This window comes from Osmerus eperlanus, chromosome 14, assembly GCF_963692335.1.
Source record: "Osmerus eperlanus chromosome 14, fOsmEpe2.1, whole genome shotgun sequence".
NCBI classification, from domain to species: domain Eukaryota; kingdom Metazoa; phylum Chordata; class Actinopteri; order Osmeriformes; family Osmeridae; genus Osmerus; species Osmerus eperlanus.
The window spans coordinates 18,142,276-18,163,068 of record NC_085031.1 but is presented as its reverse complement, the minus strand read 5'-3'; the positions used below and the strand labels follow the sequence as shown (position 1 = coordinate 18,163,068).

The window sequence follows — 20,793 nt, the reverse complement described above, 5'->3', positions numbered from 1 at the left end:
AGAGCAGGTAAGAGAAATATGTCCCCAACACATCCACCTTGACACACCAGGGGGCCCAACACATCAACCTTAACACACCAGGGGGCCAAAGCAGCCCTACAGTAGACCCACCTCATGCCGCTGTCTATCTGGGAAGACTTGTTGACATTGGCATCCCACAGGTGGATGGAGCTTGACTTTTCAGCAATGACAGCCAAGGTGTCTCCATCTTTGTCCCAGTCCATGGCTATGCAGCGCCTGTGCTCAGCAGGGGGGGGGGGGGGGGGGGGGTCTCAGTTGTGCCAGGCATGACATTTTGACAACATAGAGACAGTTTAATACGGTCATACTAACCCTGGGAGGGTAAGTTCATTCTTCTTGTGCCCGTGTCGATCATAGATCTTCACTGAGCTGTCAGGGCTGTGGGTGAGGAAGACAGCATGTTGGTGTAGGTGGTAGACGCGTCAACAAAACGAAAATCAATCCCAGCAGCTGGAAGTATTTTGGACTTTATAAAACAGTATTCAATATACTAACTCACCCAGACACAGCAATGTAGTTCCCCAAAGTTTTCTGCCATTTGTATTGCAGGGTAGATCCGTGCCAACCTCTGTCTGCTAAGGTAAAGACACGCTACGGAAGGAAAGGAAAACATTCACTTTCCCTGGAGAATATTGGTTATTTGCAACAGGTGATCATGCAAAGCTACTCGAGCGTTTGCTATCAATCGCGTGTGGCTAACGTTGCTCTACTTACGCTAGCAACGCTTGCTAACAGATAGTTCCAGTCATTTCTCCGTTTTTACGTGCCTTAGGAAAAAGGTTAACGGAAACGACATACAGTAAGCCATAACCAATCAAATGAACGTGTGGCTTACCTTCATTTTTTTATTTTATCCGCGAGATATATATTTTTCACTCAAGCATATCCGCCACAGTTGTGTACATGTCCCAGAATGCTTCACTCTACAGCGTCCGCATTAGCCAGGGCGATGTCATAGCAACAGCCAATGAGCAGTCCTGGGGCGTGGCGCAGTGCTGTCTTGTCTTTATATGGTCTTGTCACCACCAGATGGATCATGCTCGTGCCCACTGTTAACTGACATCTTGGACTACATGTCCCACAATAAGCCATAAACACAATTAAAGCCTACAACAGTGGTGATCTCTGTCCTGTACAAATAAGGCCTGACAATGTCCATCCTGCCGGCATTGAGAGAAAGGAAGGTTTGTTTAAATGTTAGATTAAAAAAAGGGAGAATCAACAATGAAAATATTGCACACCGATCATTACAGAGCCATGTAATTCATTCGTTTTTCCGACTGCAGTCCCGTTTTTATTCTTTAATCTGTGCTCCCTGCGTCTGACCTGGTTTCCTCAAAACTTTTCACCCAGGTCAGCCCGCAGCCAGTGGTCCCCAGTTAACTTTTCACGTCCGTTAGCCCGCAGCCAATGGTCGCCAGTGCTGTGAGGACCCTTGGACCTGGCCGTCATGCTTCTAGCTGTTGGAACCATTTTAGAAACTTACTTTAGGTTTTGTCACCTTTACTATTTTTGAATAGCCTACTTTATAGAGCTTTTTGGTGACCTGGTGCAGCCAGAACAACTTAGAGCTCAATATGCTCTTAAGACAGTGGAGATGGTTGTGGACTTCAGGAGGAACACAGCCCCACTCACCCCCATCACCCTGTGTGACTCCCCAGTCAACACTGTGGAGTCCTTCCGCTTCCTGGGCACTATCCTCTCCCAGGACCTCAAGTGGGAACTGAACATCAGCTCCCTCATCAAGAAAGCACAACAGAGGATGTACTTCCTTCGGCAGCTGAAGAAGTTCAACCTGCCAAAGACAATGATGGTGCACTTCTACTCAGCCATCATTGAGTCCATCCTCACCTCCTCCATCACCGTCTGGTACGCTGCTGCCACTGCCACTGCCAAGGACAAGAGTAGACTGCAGCGTATCATCCGCACTGCTGAGAAGGTGATTGGCTGCAATCTGCCTACCCTCGAGGACCTGCACACATCGAGGACCTTGAGGCGAGCGAGGAAGATTGTGGCCGACTCCTCCCACCCTGGACACTCCCTGTTTCAGTCACTCCCCTCCGGCAGAAGGCTGCGGTCCATCAGGACCAATACCTCACGCCACAAAAACAGTTTCTTCCCTTCTGCTGTTGGCCTCTTCAACAAGGCCAAGGGACCACACTGACTCTAATGACTTCTTGCTTAAAACGCACTGCTTTTTGCACTGCATTACAAAATGGTATCTTGTACATTTGTATTTTTTTTTAATATTTGTATTTTTATATTGTAATTTACGGCAACTTATATTTTATTGTATATTTAATTCTATTCTAATCCCACTTAGTACTGCTAGTTTATGTACCCTTAGTATACAGTTAGGTCCATAAATATTTGGACATTGACACAATTTTCATCATTTTGGCTCTGTATACCACCACAATGGATTTGAAATGAAACAATCAAGATGTGCTTTAAGTGCAGACTTTCAGCTTTAATTTCAGGGTATTTACATCCAAATCAGGTGAACGGTGTAGGAATTACAACACATTTTATATGTGGCCCCCCCCTTTTTAAGGGACCAAAAATAATTGGACAAACTAACATAATCATAAATCTAATTGTCACTTTTAATACTTGGTTGCATATCCTTTGCAGTCAATGACAGCCTGAAGTCTGGAACCCATAGACATCACCAGACGCTGGGTTTCGTCCCTGGTGATGCTCTGCCAGGCCTCTACTGCAACTGTCTTCAGTTCCTGCTTGTTCTTGGGGCATTTTCCCTTCAGTTTTGTTTTTAGCAAGTGAAATGCATGCTCAATTGGATTTAGGTCAGGTGATTGACTTGGCCATTGCAGAACATTCCACTTCTTTGCCTTAAAAAAACTCTTTGGTTGCTTTCGCAGTATGCTTCGGGTCATTGTCCATCTGCACTGTGAAGCGCCGTCCTATGAGTTCTGAAGCATTTGGCTGAATCTGAGCAGATAATATTGCCAGAAACACTTCAGAATTCATTCTACTGCTTTTGTCAGCAGTCACATCATCGATAAATACAAGGGAACCAGTTCCATTGGCAGCCATACATGCCCACGCCATAACACTACCTCCACCATGCTTCACTGATGAGGTGGCATGCTTTGGATCATGAGCAGTTCTTTCCCTTCTCTTTCTCATTCTGGTACAAGTTGATCTTGGTCTCATCTGTCCATAGGATGTTGTTCCAGAACTGTACAGGCTATTTTAGATGTTTTTTGGCAAACTCTAATCTGGTCTTCCTGTTTTTGAGACTCACCAATGGTTTACATCTTGTGGTGAACCCTCTGTATTTACTCTGGTGAAGTCTTCTCTTAATTGTTGACTTTGACACAGATACGCCTACCTCCTGGAGAGTGTTCTTGATCTGGCCAACTGTTGTGAAGGGGTTTTTCTTCACCAGGGAAAGAATTCTTCTGTCATCCACCACAGTTGTTTTCCGTGGTCTTCCGGGTCTTTTGGTGTTGCTGAGCTCACCAGTGCGTTCTTTCTTTTTAAGAATGTACCAAACAGTTGATTTGGCCACACCTAATGTTTTTGCTATCTCTCTGATAGGTTTGTTTTGATTTTTCAGCCTAACGATGGCTTGCTTCACTGATGGTGACAGCTCTTTGGACTTCATATTGAGAGTTGACAGCAACAGATTCCAAACACAAATACCATACTTGAAATGAACTCTAGACCTTTTATCTGCTCCTTGTCAATGAAATAACAAACTCCCTTTATGAGGGAATAACATACACCTGGCCATGGAACAGCTGAGCAGCCAATTGTCCAATTACTTTTGGTCCCTTAAAAAGGGGGGGGCCACATATAAAATGTATTGTAATTCCTACACCGTTCACCTGATTTGGATGTAAATACCCTGAAATTAAAGCTGAAAGTCTGCACTTAAAGCACATCTTGATTGTTTCATTTCAAATCCATTGTGGTGGTATACAGAGCCAAAATGATGAAAATTGTGTCAATGTCCAAATACTTATGGACCTAACTGTAGATAGTCCACATATTTAAATTTTAGGTATATGTTTATTGTATGCACCTTCCTGCCAAAGCAAATTCCTTGTCTGTGCAAACTTTCATGGCGAATAAATCCCATTCTGATTCTGATCTCCTTCTGCCTATTGTAGTATGATGATATACCTTCCCCAATACTTGATGGATTTCACCAGTGTTACCGGCATCACAACCCATTCATTTGAATCAGGTGTGCTGGAGCAGGGAAACATCTAAAACATGCAGGACAGCAGCCCTCGAGGACCAGGATTGGAGAACCCAGGTCTAAGGAATCAACTCCAAACCCAACCATCTCATGTGGAGATAGCTCAGCAGATACGTGAGGACATAGCTGAGGAGATAGCTGAGGAGATAGCTCAGCAGATACGTGAGGAGATAGCTCAGCAGATAGCTGAGAAGCTGGTTACCCCAGCCTCTTCCTCCTCAGTTCTGACAGCACACACGTGCACATTCAAACTCTAACCATGACAGGGAGAAAGAATACAAACAGACAACATTTTATTACTCATTAGTGAAAATAGCAAGAACAGGAAACCTCAGTTTTGACATTCTCTAGTGAACTGGTCCTCTAGTGAATCTAACAACAAGAAACAAACTATACTTTTTAATTCTGAGTAAAAAAAGAAACTAACTTTACACTGCGGTTACATACAGGTCTTACTAATCAAAGCAGATCAAACTGTTTTGAAGATCTTTTCAGGGCTGAGTCATATAGAACCTCCAAAACTACAGTAACATGATCTCTGCCGCGTTGCTATTGTGAGGATCTAGATCACGTCCACCAGATCACTTCCACCAGATCACGTCCACCAGATCACGTCCAGAGCTGCTCTCAGGTCCATCCTGCCTACATGAGACGCTCACACCAGTGTTTCTGCTCACACCTGTGTTTCTGTTCACACCTGTGTTTCTGTTCATCACACTGGTAACCCACATTATAACCCAGTTCTTCGGGAGGGTTAGTGTGAGTGTTTCTCCTGACCAGACGGCTGTGCTGGGTGAGGGGGGCCATGGCAACACACCGTCCTTCACAGAGGTACACAACACTAACAAGAGCCATGGGGATTTCCTGTTTTCTTCTTTTTGATCCAATGTTTACTTTCTGCCTTTGCCCTTTCCTTTCCCCTTCCCAGAATCCCCTGCTTTCTCCTTCTTGGGCTCCTTGATCGGCTTAGCTTTCTTTTGCTGTGGAGAGACAAGAGACTTAGTCCTGACACACACACACTTAGTCCTGACACACACACACACACACACACTTAGTCCTGACACATACACACACTTAGTCGGTCCTGATAGGTTGCCAGATAAGACACTCAGTGAGGTATTACTGGATTTAAGTATTCAACAATTACTTTGATCATGGCATCTGCATCAAGGCCTTCCTCCTCATCCTCCTCAGGCACCTGGCTGTCTGGCTCCGCCCCCTGCAGGTCCCCCCCCCCTCCTCCATGACGCCCCTTCTTGATTGGCTGCAGGGAGTATGGGGTCAGGTGCACCTCGCGGTTGTATGCTCGCGTGAAGGCAGCTTTTACCTGGAGAGACACCCAAGGTTAGTCCTAGCCCTGACCAGACACACCCAGGGTTAGTCCTAGCCCTGACCCTAACCATGGATTAGAACCGAATCCCTTGCAGTCCTCCCTCCCCCCCATCCTCCTCCCTCCAGGAGTAGACATGCATCCAAAGAGACTCAATGCCCCCCCTGACACCCGATCCCTGACCTTGGGGTCTAGCTTGGCGTAGGGATCGGTCTGGCCGGCCCAGACGCTGATCTCCATGATGCTGTCCACGTCCTCCCTGATAAGGTGATATTGGTCCATGAGCTGGACGGCCTGGCCCGCTCCCTCAGCACCCTGCCTCTGGAGGGGACAAAGCAGCATCCTCCGAAAGTACGGCATGTAGTCCTGGTTCACCGTCTCACTGCTGCTCAGTGTCCTGTGGCAGGGTGGGGGGTAAGGGTGGGTATTGGCAAGTACCTTGCGATACGATATATCACGATACTCATGTTACGATTCAATACATCACGATTCATCACGATACTTACTGAAGTGCTAAAAAAAACCCTCTAATAATATTAGGCTATATACTTCAAAGGATAATCTTTCATTAATGGGGATTAGCTAAAGATTGTCCTTTGAAGTATATAGTTTAATACTACCCCTAATTTAAAAAAAGAACCACTCAATTGGAAATTTATTAAAATGTCTAAATGTAATATTAAGGATTGACCTTCAGGCTAATTTAGACAGTCAACACAAATAAATAAATAATAAAAAGTGCAAAATGTTCACAATGTTGTGAAGCCAAGAATCGCGACCATTAAAATGATGTATTGGCACAGCAGCCCTAGTGGAGGGGTTAGTGTGTGTATATCCTGTGTGTGTGTATCATGTGTGGTGGGTGTGTGTATCGCGCGTGTGTATGTGTGTGTATCCCTACTTGAGGCTCATGTGTGAAGTCAGCTCGTGCAGGATTCGGGAGTGCTTGCTGGTGGACGAGTGTTTTCCCAGCCAGCTGGGGAAGGAGGGGAACTGGGACATGTAGCCTCGCATGAGCTCCCCCGGCAACACGCTCGCATAGATTGCCTGGAACACACACACACACACACGCAGAGAAAGACATGCAGTTTGATCAGGTCCCGTTGTTCGACCATAAAAATTTAAAAAAGTAGATTTTCTCGCAGTGTCAAAAGAAAGTGTGTGGTACCTGAGTGGGCAGCAGAGACCAAGTCTGTGTGTGTGTGAGAGAGAGAAAGTGTGTGTGTTGTGTGTGTGGTACCTGAGTGGGCAGCAGAGACCAGGTCTGTGCGTGTGTGAGAGAGAAAGTGTGTGTGTTTGTGTGTGTGGTACCTGAGTGGGCAGCAGAGACCAGGTCTGTGTGTGTGTGTGTGTGTGGTACCTGAGTGGGCAGCAGAGACCAGGTCTGTGTGCGTGTGTGAGAGAGAAAGTGTGTGTGTTGTGTGTGTGGTACCTGAGTGGGCAGCAGAGACCAGGTCTGTGTACCTGAGTGGGCAGCAGAGACCATGTGTGTGTGTGTGGGTGTGTGTGTGTGTGTGGTACCTGAGTGGGCAGCAGAGACCAGGTCTGTCGAGAGCGGATCTGTCTGTCCACCAGGTCGCCATCACAGATGGAGTCAGCTGTTCTACTGAGCAGCACCAGTAGGGCCTGCACGTTGCCCCTGGACCGGAGGAGGGAGGAGAGGAGAAAGAGGGAGAAGAGGAGACAGAGGGAGGGAGAGAGAGTTGAAAAGGAGGAATGGATGGAGAACAGCAGGAGAGAGAGGAGGACACAGAGAGAAAGGACCCATTTACAACCAGGTATACTTCCCTGTTGAACCAATCAGATACACTCTCCACTCATGCCACAGTCTCCTCTGCTACTATACACCTGCCTCCTCTCCACCTCCCTCCTCTCCACCTCCCCCCAGGTAAGGGCAGTGTGTTACCCAGCGGCAGCAGGCTGGACATGGGGGTAGTTCTCCTGGACGAACAGAGGGGCCAACGAGTAGTCGTGGAAGAACAGGTCTGACTTGTCCTGGAGGCTGCTGGGTGTGTCGCCCCCGGAGGAGAACACCCTCCTGCACACGTCAAAAGGGCCCAGGCGGGTGTCCTTGCGTGCACCTTGGGCGTCTTGCCTTGCCTGGTCGTACGACAGCGTCTTGTGGGTCGACGACCACATGCTGAGGTTGTGTAGCACCTGCAGGGGTGTTGGCATGGTTACAGAGAGGTCGTCTGGTGTCAGGGGTCATCCAGATTGCTCATGGTGTCTGGGCTGGACTAAAACACAGCAGCTGTCCTGTTACCTGTCGAATGTCCTGATTGGACGCCAGGATGATTTCATTGAGGGCAGGGGGCAGGATCTTGATGCCCTCCTTGAAGGCAATGGACATCATGGCTCCCTGAGGGGGGAGGGAGGGGAGGAAGACTGATTAAGTTTATTCATGAAAAGCAGGTATACCGTATTTTTCTGAAAATTAGCTGCATCGTGTATAAGCCTCACCCCCCCAGAATGAGCACTTTGTGTTTGTAAATCGGAGTATAAGTCGCACTGGAATATAAACCGCACTTTGAAAGAAAACAACGTTACCGTTGCGCCGGCTAACGTTGAGCGGACCAGTGCTCACGATTGATTACTTGCCGAGACACACTGTCGCAGCGGACAGCTTGGATAACCATCTAACTAGACAACATTCCCAATCAGGGTGAACACTCAAATGATCTAAAATATAGACCATAGCATTACACTTATCAAAACAGAACAAACACAACAATAGAACTCCAAACAATGCTTATTTAACTAAGCTAATGCCCTTAACTTAGTAGCTTTTCAGCTTGCCGCAGGGCATTCTGGGTAACAAGAGTAATGCACGAGGCGATCTTACAGCATTGTGTAACACACTTCGGTTGTGGATAGTATGTCCAGAAATAAAGCCAAGTCACTCATTTAGTGGCAGAATCCATTGTTATGTCAACAAAATTATTTTAGATATAGTATAAGTTTAGCTAGCTTGCAAATCCTGAGGATAGCCTACTGTAGCAGACCTTTCTATGTGACGGGTACGGACAAGGGTGTTTTGTCCCTTGGGAGTTGCCGTAGGCTTGATGCTGAAAGCATTACGTGAAATCAGTAAAAGCTGTTCGAATGGCGATGTCAAGAAGAGCAGTGGTAAAATACAAGTTATGAAAAGAGACCGCGTCCCTGTCTTATTGTCCACAAGACCATATCAAATTATATCTAAAACAAACTTACAAAGAGCTCGGATACTCTACCAAAGTTGAATTAGTAATGTTGTTAGCGATGCTAGCGTTATTTTGCTAGCTAGCCTATAACATTTCACTGGGTCTTGCAGCTGTTTGATTAACTGAAATTATTATGAAATGTTATGTTCTACTAGCCATTTGCCTACTTTAGCAAGTCACTGTGTTTCCAAGCCCTGATAGTGTAACTGAGACGACACAGTGAATAATTCCTCTTTCAAGTAATAATCCCCCGTTCCAGTGTTGAGCATTAAATTAGCTGCACGGTCTATAGAGATCTTGAGACAAAGCCACTTTTTTGTTCTAAAACCGGACTATAAGCCGCTTCGAAATATAAGCCGAACAAGCACAAGAAAACTGTAAAATCGGAGTACAAGTACCGCGGCTTATTTTCAGAAAATTACGGTAACTTGATGGTGTGTGTGAGTGTGTGTACCTTGATCTGCTCCAGACGGGGTCTCTGGAAGCGCAGGTCGTAGCAGTAGTTGGCCAGTGAGCGGATCTTCTGGTGGTTTCGGTCGTTGCACATGCAGATTATGGGGATCTTCGACTGCTTGATCAGACCAATCATCTCCTGCAGGGGTCAGAGGTCACTCAGACAACCAGAAGGCAGTGAAGGGAAATATAGATGAAGATCTGATAGGTCCTGTAAAGAACAACACTGTTTGTCCGTACGTAACCGTGTGTGTGTAGCTGCGTGTCTGTGTGTAGCTGCGTGTGTAGCTGCGTGTGTGTAGTTGCGTGCGTGTGAGTGTGTAGCTGTGTGTGTGTGTAGTTGCGTGCGTGTGTGTATATGTACATGGCTGTGTGTGTGTGTGTAGTTGCGTGTGTGTGTATATGTACATGGCTGTGTGTGTGTGTGTGCACGTGGCTGTGTGTGCGTGTAGTTGCGTGCGTGTGTGTATATGTACATGGCTGTGTGTGTGTGTGTAGTTGCGTGTGTGTGTATATGTACATGGCTGTGTGTGTGTGTGTGCACGTGGCTGTGTGTGTGTGTAGTTGCGTGCGTGTGTATATGTACATGGCTGTGTGTGTGTGTGCACGTGGCTGTGTGTGTGTATGTACATGGCTGTGTGTGTGTGTGCACGTGGCTGTGTGTGTGTGTAGTTGCGTGCGTGTGTATATGTACGTGGCTGTGTGTGTGTGTGCACGTGGCTGTGTGTGTGTGTAGTTGCGTGTGTGTGTGTGTGCACGTGGCTGTGTGTGTGTGTAGTTGCGTGCGTGTGTATATGTACATGGCTGTGTGTGTGTGCACGTGGCTGTGTGTGTATATGTACATGGCTGTGTGTGTGTGTGCACGTGGCTGTGTGTGTGTGTAGTTGCGTGCGTGTGTATATGTACATGGCTGTGTGTGTGTGTGCACGTGGCTGTGTGTGTGTGTGTGTACGTGGCTGTGTGTGTGGGTAGTTGCGTGCGTGTGTATATGTACATGGCTGTGTGTGTGTGTGTGTGTGCACGTGGCTGTGTGTGTGGGTGTGTACGTGGCTGTGTGTGTGGGTAGTTGCGTGCGTGTGTATATGTACATGGCTGTGTGTGTGTGTGCACGTGGCTGTGTGTGTGGGTGTGTACGTGGCTGTGTGTGTGGGTAGTTGCGTGCGTGTGTATATGTACATGGCTGTGTGTGTGTGTGTGTGTGCACGTGGCTGTGTGTGTGGGTAGTTGCGTGCGTGTGTATATGTACATGGCTGTGTGTGTGTGTGCACGTGGCTGTGTGTGTGTGTGCACGTGGCTGTGTGTGTGTGTAGTTGCGTGCGTGTGTATATGTACATGGCTGTGTGTGTGGGTAGTTGCGTGTGTGTGTGTGTGTGCACATGGCTGTGTGTGTGTGTGTGCACGTGGCTGTGTGTGTGTGTGCACGTGGCTGTGTGTGTGGGTAGTTGCGTGCGTGTGTGTGTGTGCACGTGGCTGTGTGTGTGTGTGTATATGTACATGGCTGTGTGTGTGTGTGTGTGTGTGTGCACGTGGCTGTGTGTGTGTATGTACATGGCTGTGTGTGTGTGTGGGTACCTGTATCCCTCCTCTGTCCTCGTTACCAGCCATGCCGTCCACCTCGTCCATGATGAGGACGTGTTTATTACTCACCGTCTGAGCTGAGCCTGAGACACACAGTCATTATTAATGCTGGTGTTGTTGAGGCTGTGTGTGTGTGTGTGTGTGGTGTGGATCTCTGTGTGTGTGTACCTGAGTAGTAGTTCTTGATGCTAGTGTTGTTGAGAGACTCAGCGATCAGCTCTTTCAGACTGTTCTTACTCCGAGTGCAGCTGGCGTTCATCTCTACGTAGCTGTAGCCCAGTTCCTGCACACACCAAATATGGCAAGCAGAAACATTGGTGTGTATGTGTACTGACCTCTCACAAATGCAGCTATGCTGGGGGGGTGTGTGTACTGACTAGTACTGACCTCACACACCAGGGCAGCTGTGGTTGTCTTGCCGACTCCGGGGGGTCCTGAGAGAAGAGCAGCTTTGAAGGAAGAACCATCGTCCTTCCCAGAGCCAAACTTACCTGACCTCACTACCAACACACACACAGGAGGTAAATAAGCAGAATATTATTGTCAATTTGCGCTTGTTTCTATACGTTTCCTCATGCAATGGAAACACACACACACACACAGACCTGAGGGACGAGGGACGAGTGACACACACACACACACACCTGCAGGCTTGGCTCCACCCCCAGCATGGTTCCTGTGCCAGTTCTGCAACCAGCGCAGCAGCTTATTGGCACAGCTCTGCTCCCCCTGCTGACCAATCACAGCCTTCAGAGAGCGGGGGCGGTACCTGTCAACCCACAGCAGACTGGCTCCCTCGTCAGCCAATGAGGAAGAACCAGAGCCAGGGGATGAGGAAGGAGACCCCCCTTGCCCCTCCAGCCCCCTTCTGGGCCCTGAGCCCCGGCCAGGGGGGGTCCCCCCAGCCCCCAGTGCCCTCCTGAAGCCCCTGGCAGTCTTGGAGGGGCTGGCAGTCTGGGGGCCAGAGGGGCCAGGGAGGGAACTCTTGGCTGGGGAGGCCTTCAGGGGGACCCTTGTGGAGCCTTGGCTCTACACACAGGAAGAAGAAGACAAGGCAACAGTTAGCCTGGATGGACACCAGGGTTAGGGACAGGGTCAGGGACAGGGAAAGACTGACCTCAGCAGCGATCTCGTACTTGGACTTCTTTCCTGGTTTGGTTCTGATCAGGTCCAGCAGCCCGTCCTCGTCCAGGATCTGAGTTCCCAGACTCAGCGCCTGGAAACACACACACAGTTAACCCTGCACGTAGGACACACACACACACACACACACAGTTAACCCTGCACGTAGGGGACACACACACACAGTTAACCCTGCACGTAGGACACACACACACACACAGTTAACCCTGCATGTAGGGGACACACACACACAGTTAACCCTGCACGTAGGACACACACACACACACAGTTAACCCTGCACGTAGGACACACACACACACACAGTTAACCCTGCATGTAGGGGACACACACACACAGTTAACCCTGCACGTAGGACACACACACACACACAGTTAACCCTGCACGTAGGGGACACACACACACAGTTAACCCTGCACGTAGGGGACACGCACACACACAGTTAACCCTGCACTAAGGCGACACACACACACAGTTAACCCTGCACGCATGAGACACACACACAGTTAACCCTGCACGTAGGGGACACACACACACAGTTAACCCTGCACATATGAGACACACACACACACAGTTAACCCTGCACGTATGAGACACACACACACAGTTAACCCTGCACGTAGGGGACACACACACACACACAGTTAACCCTGCACTTAGGGGACACACACACACAGTTAACCCTGCACGTATGAAACACACACACACACAGTTAACCCTGCATGTATGGGACACAGAGAAACACACACAGAGACCCAGAGAGTGAGTGTACCTTGTCGGTCTTGGCCTGCCCACTATCTCTCCCCAGCACCAGGTAGCTGGTCCTTCTGCTGATGTTGCTGGTCACCTTCCCACCGTAGCGCTCCACCAGCCTCTTGGCCTCCTCACGCTCCAGGGACTCCAGCACCCCGGTCAGCACAAACACACAGCCCTCGAGGCAGTTATCTGCTCCCTGGACACACGCAGTATGGGACAATCAATAACACCATCTGCGCTTGATTTCTTTGTGTGTGTGTGTGTATATATCTGTGTGTGTGTGAGTGTGTTGTGTGAGTGTTGTGTGAATGTGTGTTGTGTGAATGTGTGTTGTGAGTGAGTGGTATCTCCATAGAGCCTGGTGTGTATCTGTGTGAGTGTGTGGTGTGTGTGTGGTGTTACCTGGGGTATCTCCTTAGAGCCCAGAGCCCTAGGCCCCTCTCTGTTCAGGTAGTTTCGGAAGGCTGATGAGTTGCCTCTCCTCTTCTCTGCATCTTCCGGACTGGTGCTCTACACACACGCGCACACACATTGTTACAGGGTTATTTAAGTGAGTCTCCTTGTGAAAGGGTTATTTAAGTGAGTCTCCTTGACAGGGCAGCTTTTAAGCTCTCACCTCCGATTTCTTGGGAGATGATTTTAATGTGGTGGATGTGGTTATTCCGGCAACACTTCCTGTTTTGGGTGTGGCTTTCCTGTCTGTGGTGGCGGGGCTGACGGGCTCTTTCTTAGGAGTGACGGTCACTTTGACATTCCCCACTCCCTCCCTCCTCTCCCCTCCCTCCTGCTTCCTCTTCATCATGGCCAGTTTGGAGCTGGCTTTAGGAGGCAGGACCTTTTTAGGGGACGGACCAATCACTTCCTCCTTGTGGCTGCCCATCCCATTGGACTGTGAGTGAGAAGTGCTGCTGTGGGCAGAGTCTGCTCTGGTCTTCTCAGGTGAAGAGGAATGAGGACCAGAGTGTTTACGAGCCTGGGGACACAAACAGTATGCTTACAGCCAGGGGAGAACCACACACAGTATGCTTACAGCCAGGGGAGAACCACACACAGTATGCTTACAGCCAGGGGAGAACCACACACAGTATGCTTACAGCCAGGGGAGAACCACACACAGTATGCTTACAGCCAGGGGAGAACCACACACAGCGAGAGTGTGTGAGCACAACAGGGACAGTGTGTTTGTGTGTGTTTGTGTACGGTTGACTCGTCACCTTCTTGGCATGTGGTTCTTCATCCAACATGGCCAGTGTTTTAGCAAACTGCTCATCCTCATGGACCTGCTTCTCAACCTAGGGGAAAGAGAAAGAGGGGGGGAGATGTAGAGTGAGAGGAGAGAGGGTGTGAGACGGAGAAAGAGTGGGATGGGGTGAGCAGTGTTTCCTTTAAGATTTTTTTTAGCAGTGGGGGCAGGTCTGTCCGAACACCCCCCCCCACCCGAAACAAAGTTCTAACCCTATATTTCGGAGCAGGTTAATGTAATAGTCTAATAGCTAATGTAATATTGCACATATTTGTCCTATTTCCCCTAAAGCAATAAGGTTAGGCTACTTAGACACATTCCACTCATAAAGTATGTTCTAAATGGCATAAATGCTGCCAATTAATAATTGACGTAACAACTTACATTTAGTCATTTAGCAGATGCTCTTATCCAGAGCGACTTACAGTAAGTACAGGGACATTCTCCCCGAGGCAAGTAGGGTGAAGTGCCTTGCCCAAGGACACAACGTCATTTGGCATAGCCGGGAATCGAACCAACAACCTTCTGATTAATAGCCCGACTGCCTAACCGCTCAGCCATCAGACCGCTGATGGCTGTAAATGGTCAGTAGCCTAGCCTATCGATTAAGGTAGGCCACTCGAAAGCATACACTGTTTGCTTCATTTGATCTTGATAGGCTAAGCATTCTGTAGCAAATAATAACAATAAACTCACTATTAATTAATTAAAACTACTTCAGCATAATAATGCACCTTAAATACAAATGTGAGCAAGGGCAGCAATCGCTATCGAATCAACAGACGTGCAATTTAGCTAGTAGGGGAAGTATACAAACAATGAAAATCACCAGTTAACTTATTTTACATTTGCAAGAACTATAGACTAATACAATAACAGGCTTAAATTAACTGACAACATAAGTTATACGACTTACAGTTCTCAAGGACGCACACATGCAATCTCAACTGCGGTGTGAAGCGTGTGTCCGTGCTATTCTCCGACATGCACTCTAACAATCACTGCAGAAAGACAGCCTTTTGTACAGCCCTATTTCTGATACTGTGGTGGCAGAAATGTAGCCGTGGCGGGCTAAATCAACATAGAGGAAACACTGGAGAGAGAGAGAGGGAGGGAGGGAAAGGTAGAGAGCTGAGCAGAGAGACAGGGTATGGCGCCCCCTGCAGGCTGCTTACCTCCATGTCCATCTGCTGTAGCAGCTCATCACTCAACTCCTCCTGAGATACCTGGACACACGCGCAGACAGACAGGCACAGACAGACAGGCACAGACAGACAGGCACAGACAGACAGACAGGCACAGACACACAAATGCACGCAGACACACACGCAGACACGCACGCAGACACGCACGCACAGACGGGGTCAGGGTTAAAGGTCAGGGCTAGGGATGCTCGTAATAAACCGTGTAACCGTTTACTGACAATATGAATGTTTTTCGGTTAATACTATTGGTTAAACAGTGTTCTTTTTCACCTTCCCTAGTGTCTAGCGACTAGTGTCTAGCGACTAGCATTTAAGCAGCCTCAAAGTTACTAACTGTTCTTCAGTGTTTTTATAGCCGCCAATCATGTAGCTCCAGCCAGCGCTCTCAGACTCTCTCAGTGTTTTGTTGTACTCACAGCCTTCCTTTTGGTACTGGCCACCAGCTTCCTGTCTGAGCGCTGCACACCTCCACTACCAAAGTAGTCCATCACAGAGGTGGGGGTGAGTCTGGGCAGGGATGGGGCAGAGGTGGGGGTGACCGGTACTCTGGTCTGGGTAGGTTTTGGAGGAGACTTTGTTGTCTCCTTGGGCGACAAAAAAGTATTTTCAGTCTGTTTCTTCTTCGTTGGTTTGGCCACACTATTCTCCTTGGGCTTGGAGGACTTGAGAGACAGGAAGTCATCATTGTCCGAATCTGAGATCACAGGTGGAGAGAGAAAGCAAAAGAGCAAAAGGGGGAAGAGAGCAAGAGATGAACCACTGCATACATCATCAAGGCATGCAGCTAACATCCTTCTATACAACCTTAATCACAGCAACAAGTCTCAGAGGATGCATGCTGTGCAATAGACTGAAACTTTACTGAGGAATGGGAGGGGGCTGGCAGGGTGTGTCTCACCAGTCTCTGAGATGTACTATACTGGAAGGGTGTGTCTCACCAGTCTCTGAGATGTACTATACTGGCAGGGTGTGTCTCACCTGTCTCTGAGATATACTATACTGGAAGGGTGTGTCTCACCAGTCTCTGAGATGTACTATACTGGCAGGGTGTGTCTCACCTGTCTCTGAGATATACTATACTGGCAGGGTGTGTCTCACCAGTCTCTGAGATGTACTATACTGGCAGGGTGTGTCTCACCAGTCTCTGAGATGTACTGCACTGGAAGGGTGTGTCTCACCAGTCTCTGAGATGTACTGCACTGGCAGGGTGTGTCTCACTAGTCTCTGAGATGTACTATACTGGAAGGGTGTGTCTCACCAGTCTCTGAGATGTACTATACTGGCAGGGTGTGTCTCACCAGTCTCTGAGATGTACTATACTGGCAGGGTGTGTCTCACCAGTCTCTGAGATGTACTATACTGGAAGGGTGTGTCTCACCAGTCTCAGATGTACTATACTGGCAGGGTGTGTCTCACCTGTTTCTGAGATATACTATACTGGCAGGGTGTGTCTCACCAGTCTCTGAGATGTACTATACTGGCAGGGTGTGTCTCACCAGTCTCTGAGATGTACTGCACTGGAAGGGTGTGTCTCACCAGTCTCTGAGATGTACTGCACTGGCAGGGTGTGTCTCACCAGTCTCTGAGATGTACTATACTGGAAGGGTGTGTCTCACCAGTCTCTGAGATGTACTATACTGGCAGGGTGTGTCTCACCAGTCTCTGAGATGTACTATACTGGAAGGGTGTCTCACCAGTCTCTGAGATGTACTATACTGGCAGGGTGTGTCTCACCAGTCTCTGAGATGTACTATACTGGCAGGGTGTGTCTCACCAGTCTCTGAGATGTACTGCACTGGCAGGGTGTGTCTCACCAGTCTCTGAGATGTACTATACTGGAAGGGTGTCTCACCAGTCTCTGAGATGTACTATACTGGCAGGGTGTGTCTCACCAGTCTCTGAGATGTACTATACTGGCAGGGTGTGTCTCACCAATCTCTGAGATGTACTGCACTGGCAGGGTGTGTCTCACCAATCTCTGAGATGTACTGCACTGGCAGGGTGTGTCTCACCAGTCTCTGAGATGTACTGCACTGGCAGGGTGTGTCTCACCAATCTCTGAGATGTACTGCACTGGCAGGGTGTGTCTCACCAATCTCTGAGATGTACTGCACTGGCAGGGTGTGTCTCACCAATCTCTGAGATGTACTGCACTGGCAGGGTGTGTCTCACCAATCTCTGAGATGTACTGCACTGGCAGGGTGTGTCTCACCAATCTCTGAGATGTACTGCACTGGCAGGGTGTGTCTCACCAGTCTCTGAGATGTACTGCACTGGCAGGGTGTGTCTCACCAGTCTCTGAGATGTACTGCACTGGACCCTTCTTGGGAGGGAAGGTCTCCGTCTTCCTCTCTGGCTTCTCCTCCTCGGAGTCTGGAAGTGGAAAGTTGATATTCAAACCTGAGCGTTCTAAAGCATCCCTCTAAGGCAGGGGTGTCAAAGTCAAATGGACGGAGGGCCAAATAAAAAATTTAGCTACAAGCCGAGGGCCGGACTGTTCGAATGTTCATTGAAAATTTTTTAAATGACGCATATAGTCTAGTGAACCTAATTGAACCTACTGAAAACCTAACAAATATATTCCAATATGATCAGATAAATAAAGCAATATTTTCTTATGGCTCTGTCAGTAATCTTTAATTTTCAACAGACACAAAAGACAAATTTCCTTTATATAAAAATCCCCATAACATGAACATTAAATGAAAGAAACCGGTATTCAAGGCACCATCAGTAGCCTATATTTTCTATTTTAGCAAAAGTGGGCTAAATTTACTTCAAAGAACTCTCTCGGCAATGGTGTTTCTGCTCAGACTCACATTTAAAAAGAGTTGCCTTTTTTCTGGGCAAACTTCGTCACAAACTTTAATCATGCAGTTTTTGATGAAATCCCCCTCCGTAAATGGCCGGGCTGATTTAGCGATCTCTTCTGCCAAAATAAAACTGGCCTTGACAGCAGCCTGGCCTTGTGATTTGGCTTTTTTGAACAGAGCCTGTCGAGATTTGAGGCCTCGTTTTAATTCCTCTGCCTTTTGTAGCCTTTGTTCCATGTCCATATTCTTGTTTTTGTCCGCGTGTTTCGTTTCATAATGTCGTCTCAGATTATACTCTTTCAGTACCGCCACACTTTCTCCACACAGAAGACACACAGGTTTTCCAGCTACCTCCGTGAACATATACTCCGACTCCCACCTTGTTTGAAACCCCCGGTTCTCAGTGTCCACCTTCCGTTTTGCCATTTTTGATGGGTATCTGAAAGTTAATTTTACTGTGATGCTGACGACTGCTGTGCCAATAAATATTGAAATGAAGCAGCCTACTGCTCGGTGCGTCACCGTTGCATTGTGGGAAATGTAGTATTGGTGCGTGTAAAAGATCTGCGGGCTGCCGGCTTGCTGCGGTCTGCGGGCCGGTTCTAATAATAAATCAAGATCATCCCAGGGGCCGTAAAAAACCTTCTCGCGGGCCGGATGTGGCCCGCGGGCCTTGACTCTGACATATGTGCTCTAAGGAGACTGTCAGGGTCACACCTGACTCTATGAAGGGTCATACCTGACTATGAGCAGTCATACCTGACTCTATGAGCAGTCTCTTCTTCTTCTTCTTGTCACAGAGATGTTCCTTGTCTGCCTTGAGACTGGTTCTCTGAAACATGGAAGCACAACTGTCAACAAACTGTGGCTGGTATTTGATATATACAGTACAAATGTACATTACCTACATTTTATTCATTTAGCTGACACTTTAAGACAACGTAAAAATAGTGCAGTGGTCAGAGGGTTAGGGTTCTAGTTATACAGTACATCAGTGGTCAGAGTCAAGCAACAGGCACAGTGTAAAGTAACTGCTCAGCTACCAGGCACTAAGGGTGTAACGATACACTCAGCTCACGATACAATACGTATCACAATACTGGGTGTATGATACAATACTTATCACGATATTTTGAACAACATTTTAAATGAAACTGAAATTCAATTAACAGATTTATTTCCGAAACATTAAACATTTTCAATAATTTTCTTTGTTGTACATACAAATTAGTTAACTCAGTTCAAGAGATTTCTGTGAATGCAATGAATGCACGCATGACGCAGGTGCAGAGTAGGTTGTGTGCTGGTAGCTCAACCAACAGGATCAAATGGACGTCATATTGTAAAAATATTGCAACTAACTGTACGATACATATTGTAAAAATGTTGTATAGCGATATATTGTTCCACGATATATTGTTACACCCCTACCAGGCACAGTGTAAAGTAACATCTCAGCTACCAGACAGTGTTAAGCAACATCTCAGCTACCAGACACAGTGTAAAGTAACATCTCAGCTACCAGACACAGTGTAAAGTAACAACTAGAAATACCTCTGTTACAGTCTTACAGTTACATGTATCTTGATTACAGTGGTGCCTGGAATGGCTTCAGTTTCATGTCAGTCAGAGTAACACCAGGATCTCGACTACGTACGGGGGAGGGACAACATTACAGGTATCACAGGAATGAATGACCTCCTGCTTTAGGTGGTCTTTGGAGGAAAACAGATGTAAAGCGTCCAAGTGTGACCTGGTGTTGATGTCCTTTACCTTGGTGATGTTTTTCTTTTTCTTCACGTCTTCCTCTGGAGACACCGATTTAATTTTCTTTTTTTTGTCGTCGTTTGTGAGCGCGCTGAAATTTGGGCCGGGTTTGTGAACCGCGGGTTTGCTCGGCGCAAAGAATCGCCGGATGTCCTGAAATAGAATAAAAGATAAAACGACTGTAGTGTGACATTTGATTTGACCAAATTCACAACATGTTGACATGCACACAGTGTTAGAGGAAAACAGCCATGTTAACTTTTGGGACAGCAGTGCAGTTAAGAAAGGCATGCTGCTGGAAACACACAGTACTAGTCATGTTAGTGTTTAAACATTAGCTGGTATTTTGCCAACAGTCGTTGTGATATGCAGTTGATAAACTAGCAAGATAATCTGACTTTGCTAACCAGCTAGCATGGTGTTGTGTGCGCGCGCTCTAAGATGATCAGCACGGTGTCTGGAAACTTTCAACAGTTACACAGAATCCACGAACTATAAACTGAGAACATCGATGCACTAACCCTGTTACTTACCATATTCAAATGTATGGTGTAATTGTCGTATTGATTGCTGTCAGATCTGTTCACTACGCACTTTCAGCAGAGCTCCTTGGCGCGAACTATGATTGTGTCAGGGCGGCGCTTGGAAATGATGTCACGTTCAGAGGAAGCTGCCTCCGGTGTCGGTACCGACCATTGACTGTAAAAACAAGGTACCTACCTCTTCTGGACTGAAGTCCTAGGGGCCTGAGGAGAAATGTCTACAGTTGGACCCTTCCTGTTGTCGCTAACCTGCACATCATCATGCGTAGCTATGTTCAACCACGTTTATAAACGAATGTGAATTAGCTTATTTAATCCTTTGATCACCAACATCGGTCAAGTTACCTGATTTAGTTTTTTTAAATTTTTAAATATTTTCTATATCTTCGCAATACATTAATTTAATCACTCAGTATTCCAGGTATTTCTCAATTACCTTGATTTTGCTCATTTTTTATTTTGTATTCTTAAATAATCATTTTTGTATCACTACCCTTCTAATGCACAACATGGG

The 20,793-nt window shown here is 47.4% G+C and overlaps 2 protein-coding genes across 7 annotated transcripts in view; both read right to left on the bottom strand.

The window, feature by feature from the left end:
- The window catches only part of wdr19 (WD repeat domain 19), a 31,396-nt gene extending 30,417 nt beyond the window's left edge, over positions 1-979 (bottom strand). For all 6 annotated transcript variants that reach the window (XR_009932170.1, XM_062478081.1, XM_062478084.1 and 3 more), the window contains exons 1-4: positions 857-979; positions 521-612; positions 334-399; positions 112-237 (exon numbers count right to left, since the gene is read on the bottom strand). Coding sequence is in view for 5 of the 6 variants with exons in the window: in XM_062478081.1 (XP_062334065.1) it covers positions 112-237; positions 334-399; positions 521-612; positions 857-862 (290 nt within the window). In the remaining variant the exon portion in view is untranslated. The remainder of the gene's footprint in view (positions 1-111; positions 238-333; positions 400-520; positions 613-856) is intronic.
- Positions 980-4,528: 3,549 nt separating this feature from the next.
- Positions 4,529-20,469, bottom strand: rfc1 (replication factor C (activator 1) 1). Its single transcript, XM_062478008.1, has 23 exons — positions 20,271-20,469; positions 19,744-19,890; positions 18,730-18,802; positions 17,450-17,530; positions 15,574-15,851; positions 15,128-15,178; positions 13,924-14,001; positions 13,326-13,682; positions 13,112-13,219; positions 12,726-12,905; positions 11,931-12,029; positions 11,458-11,842; positions 11,201-11,313; positions 10,982-11,096; positions 10,808-10,896; positions 9,237-9,374; positions 7,846-7,941; positions 7,489-7,739; positions 7,104-7,221; positions 6,484-6,629; positions 5,766-5,979; positions 5,400-5,579; positions 4,529-5,232 (listed from the first exon to the last, which is right to left on the bottom strand). The coding sequence occupies exons 1-23, from the start codon at positions 20,271-20,273 to the stop codon at positions 5,143-5,145; spliced, it is 3,390 nt and encodes a 1,129-aa protein (XP_062333992.1). The 5' UTR covers positions 20,274-20,469; the 3' UTR covers positions 4,529-5,142.
- Positions 20,470-20,793: the final 324 nt, after the last annotated feature.

Bases quoted from the DNA above. Each gene is read 5' to 3' on its own strand.
- rfc1 (XM_062478008.1), bottom strand. The intron at 13,220-13,325 runs GTGAGAGCTTAA...GCGTGTGTGTAG, and splicing joins CATCTCCCAAGAAATCGGAG to AGCACCAGTCCGGAAGATGC. The intron at 7,942-9,236 runs GTACACACACTC...CTCCCCCCTCAG, and splicing joins CCCGTCTGGAGCAGATCAAG to GGAGCCATGATGTCCATTGC.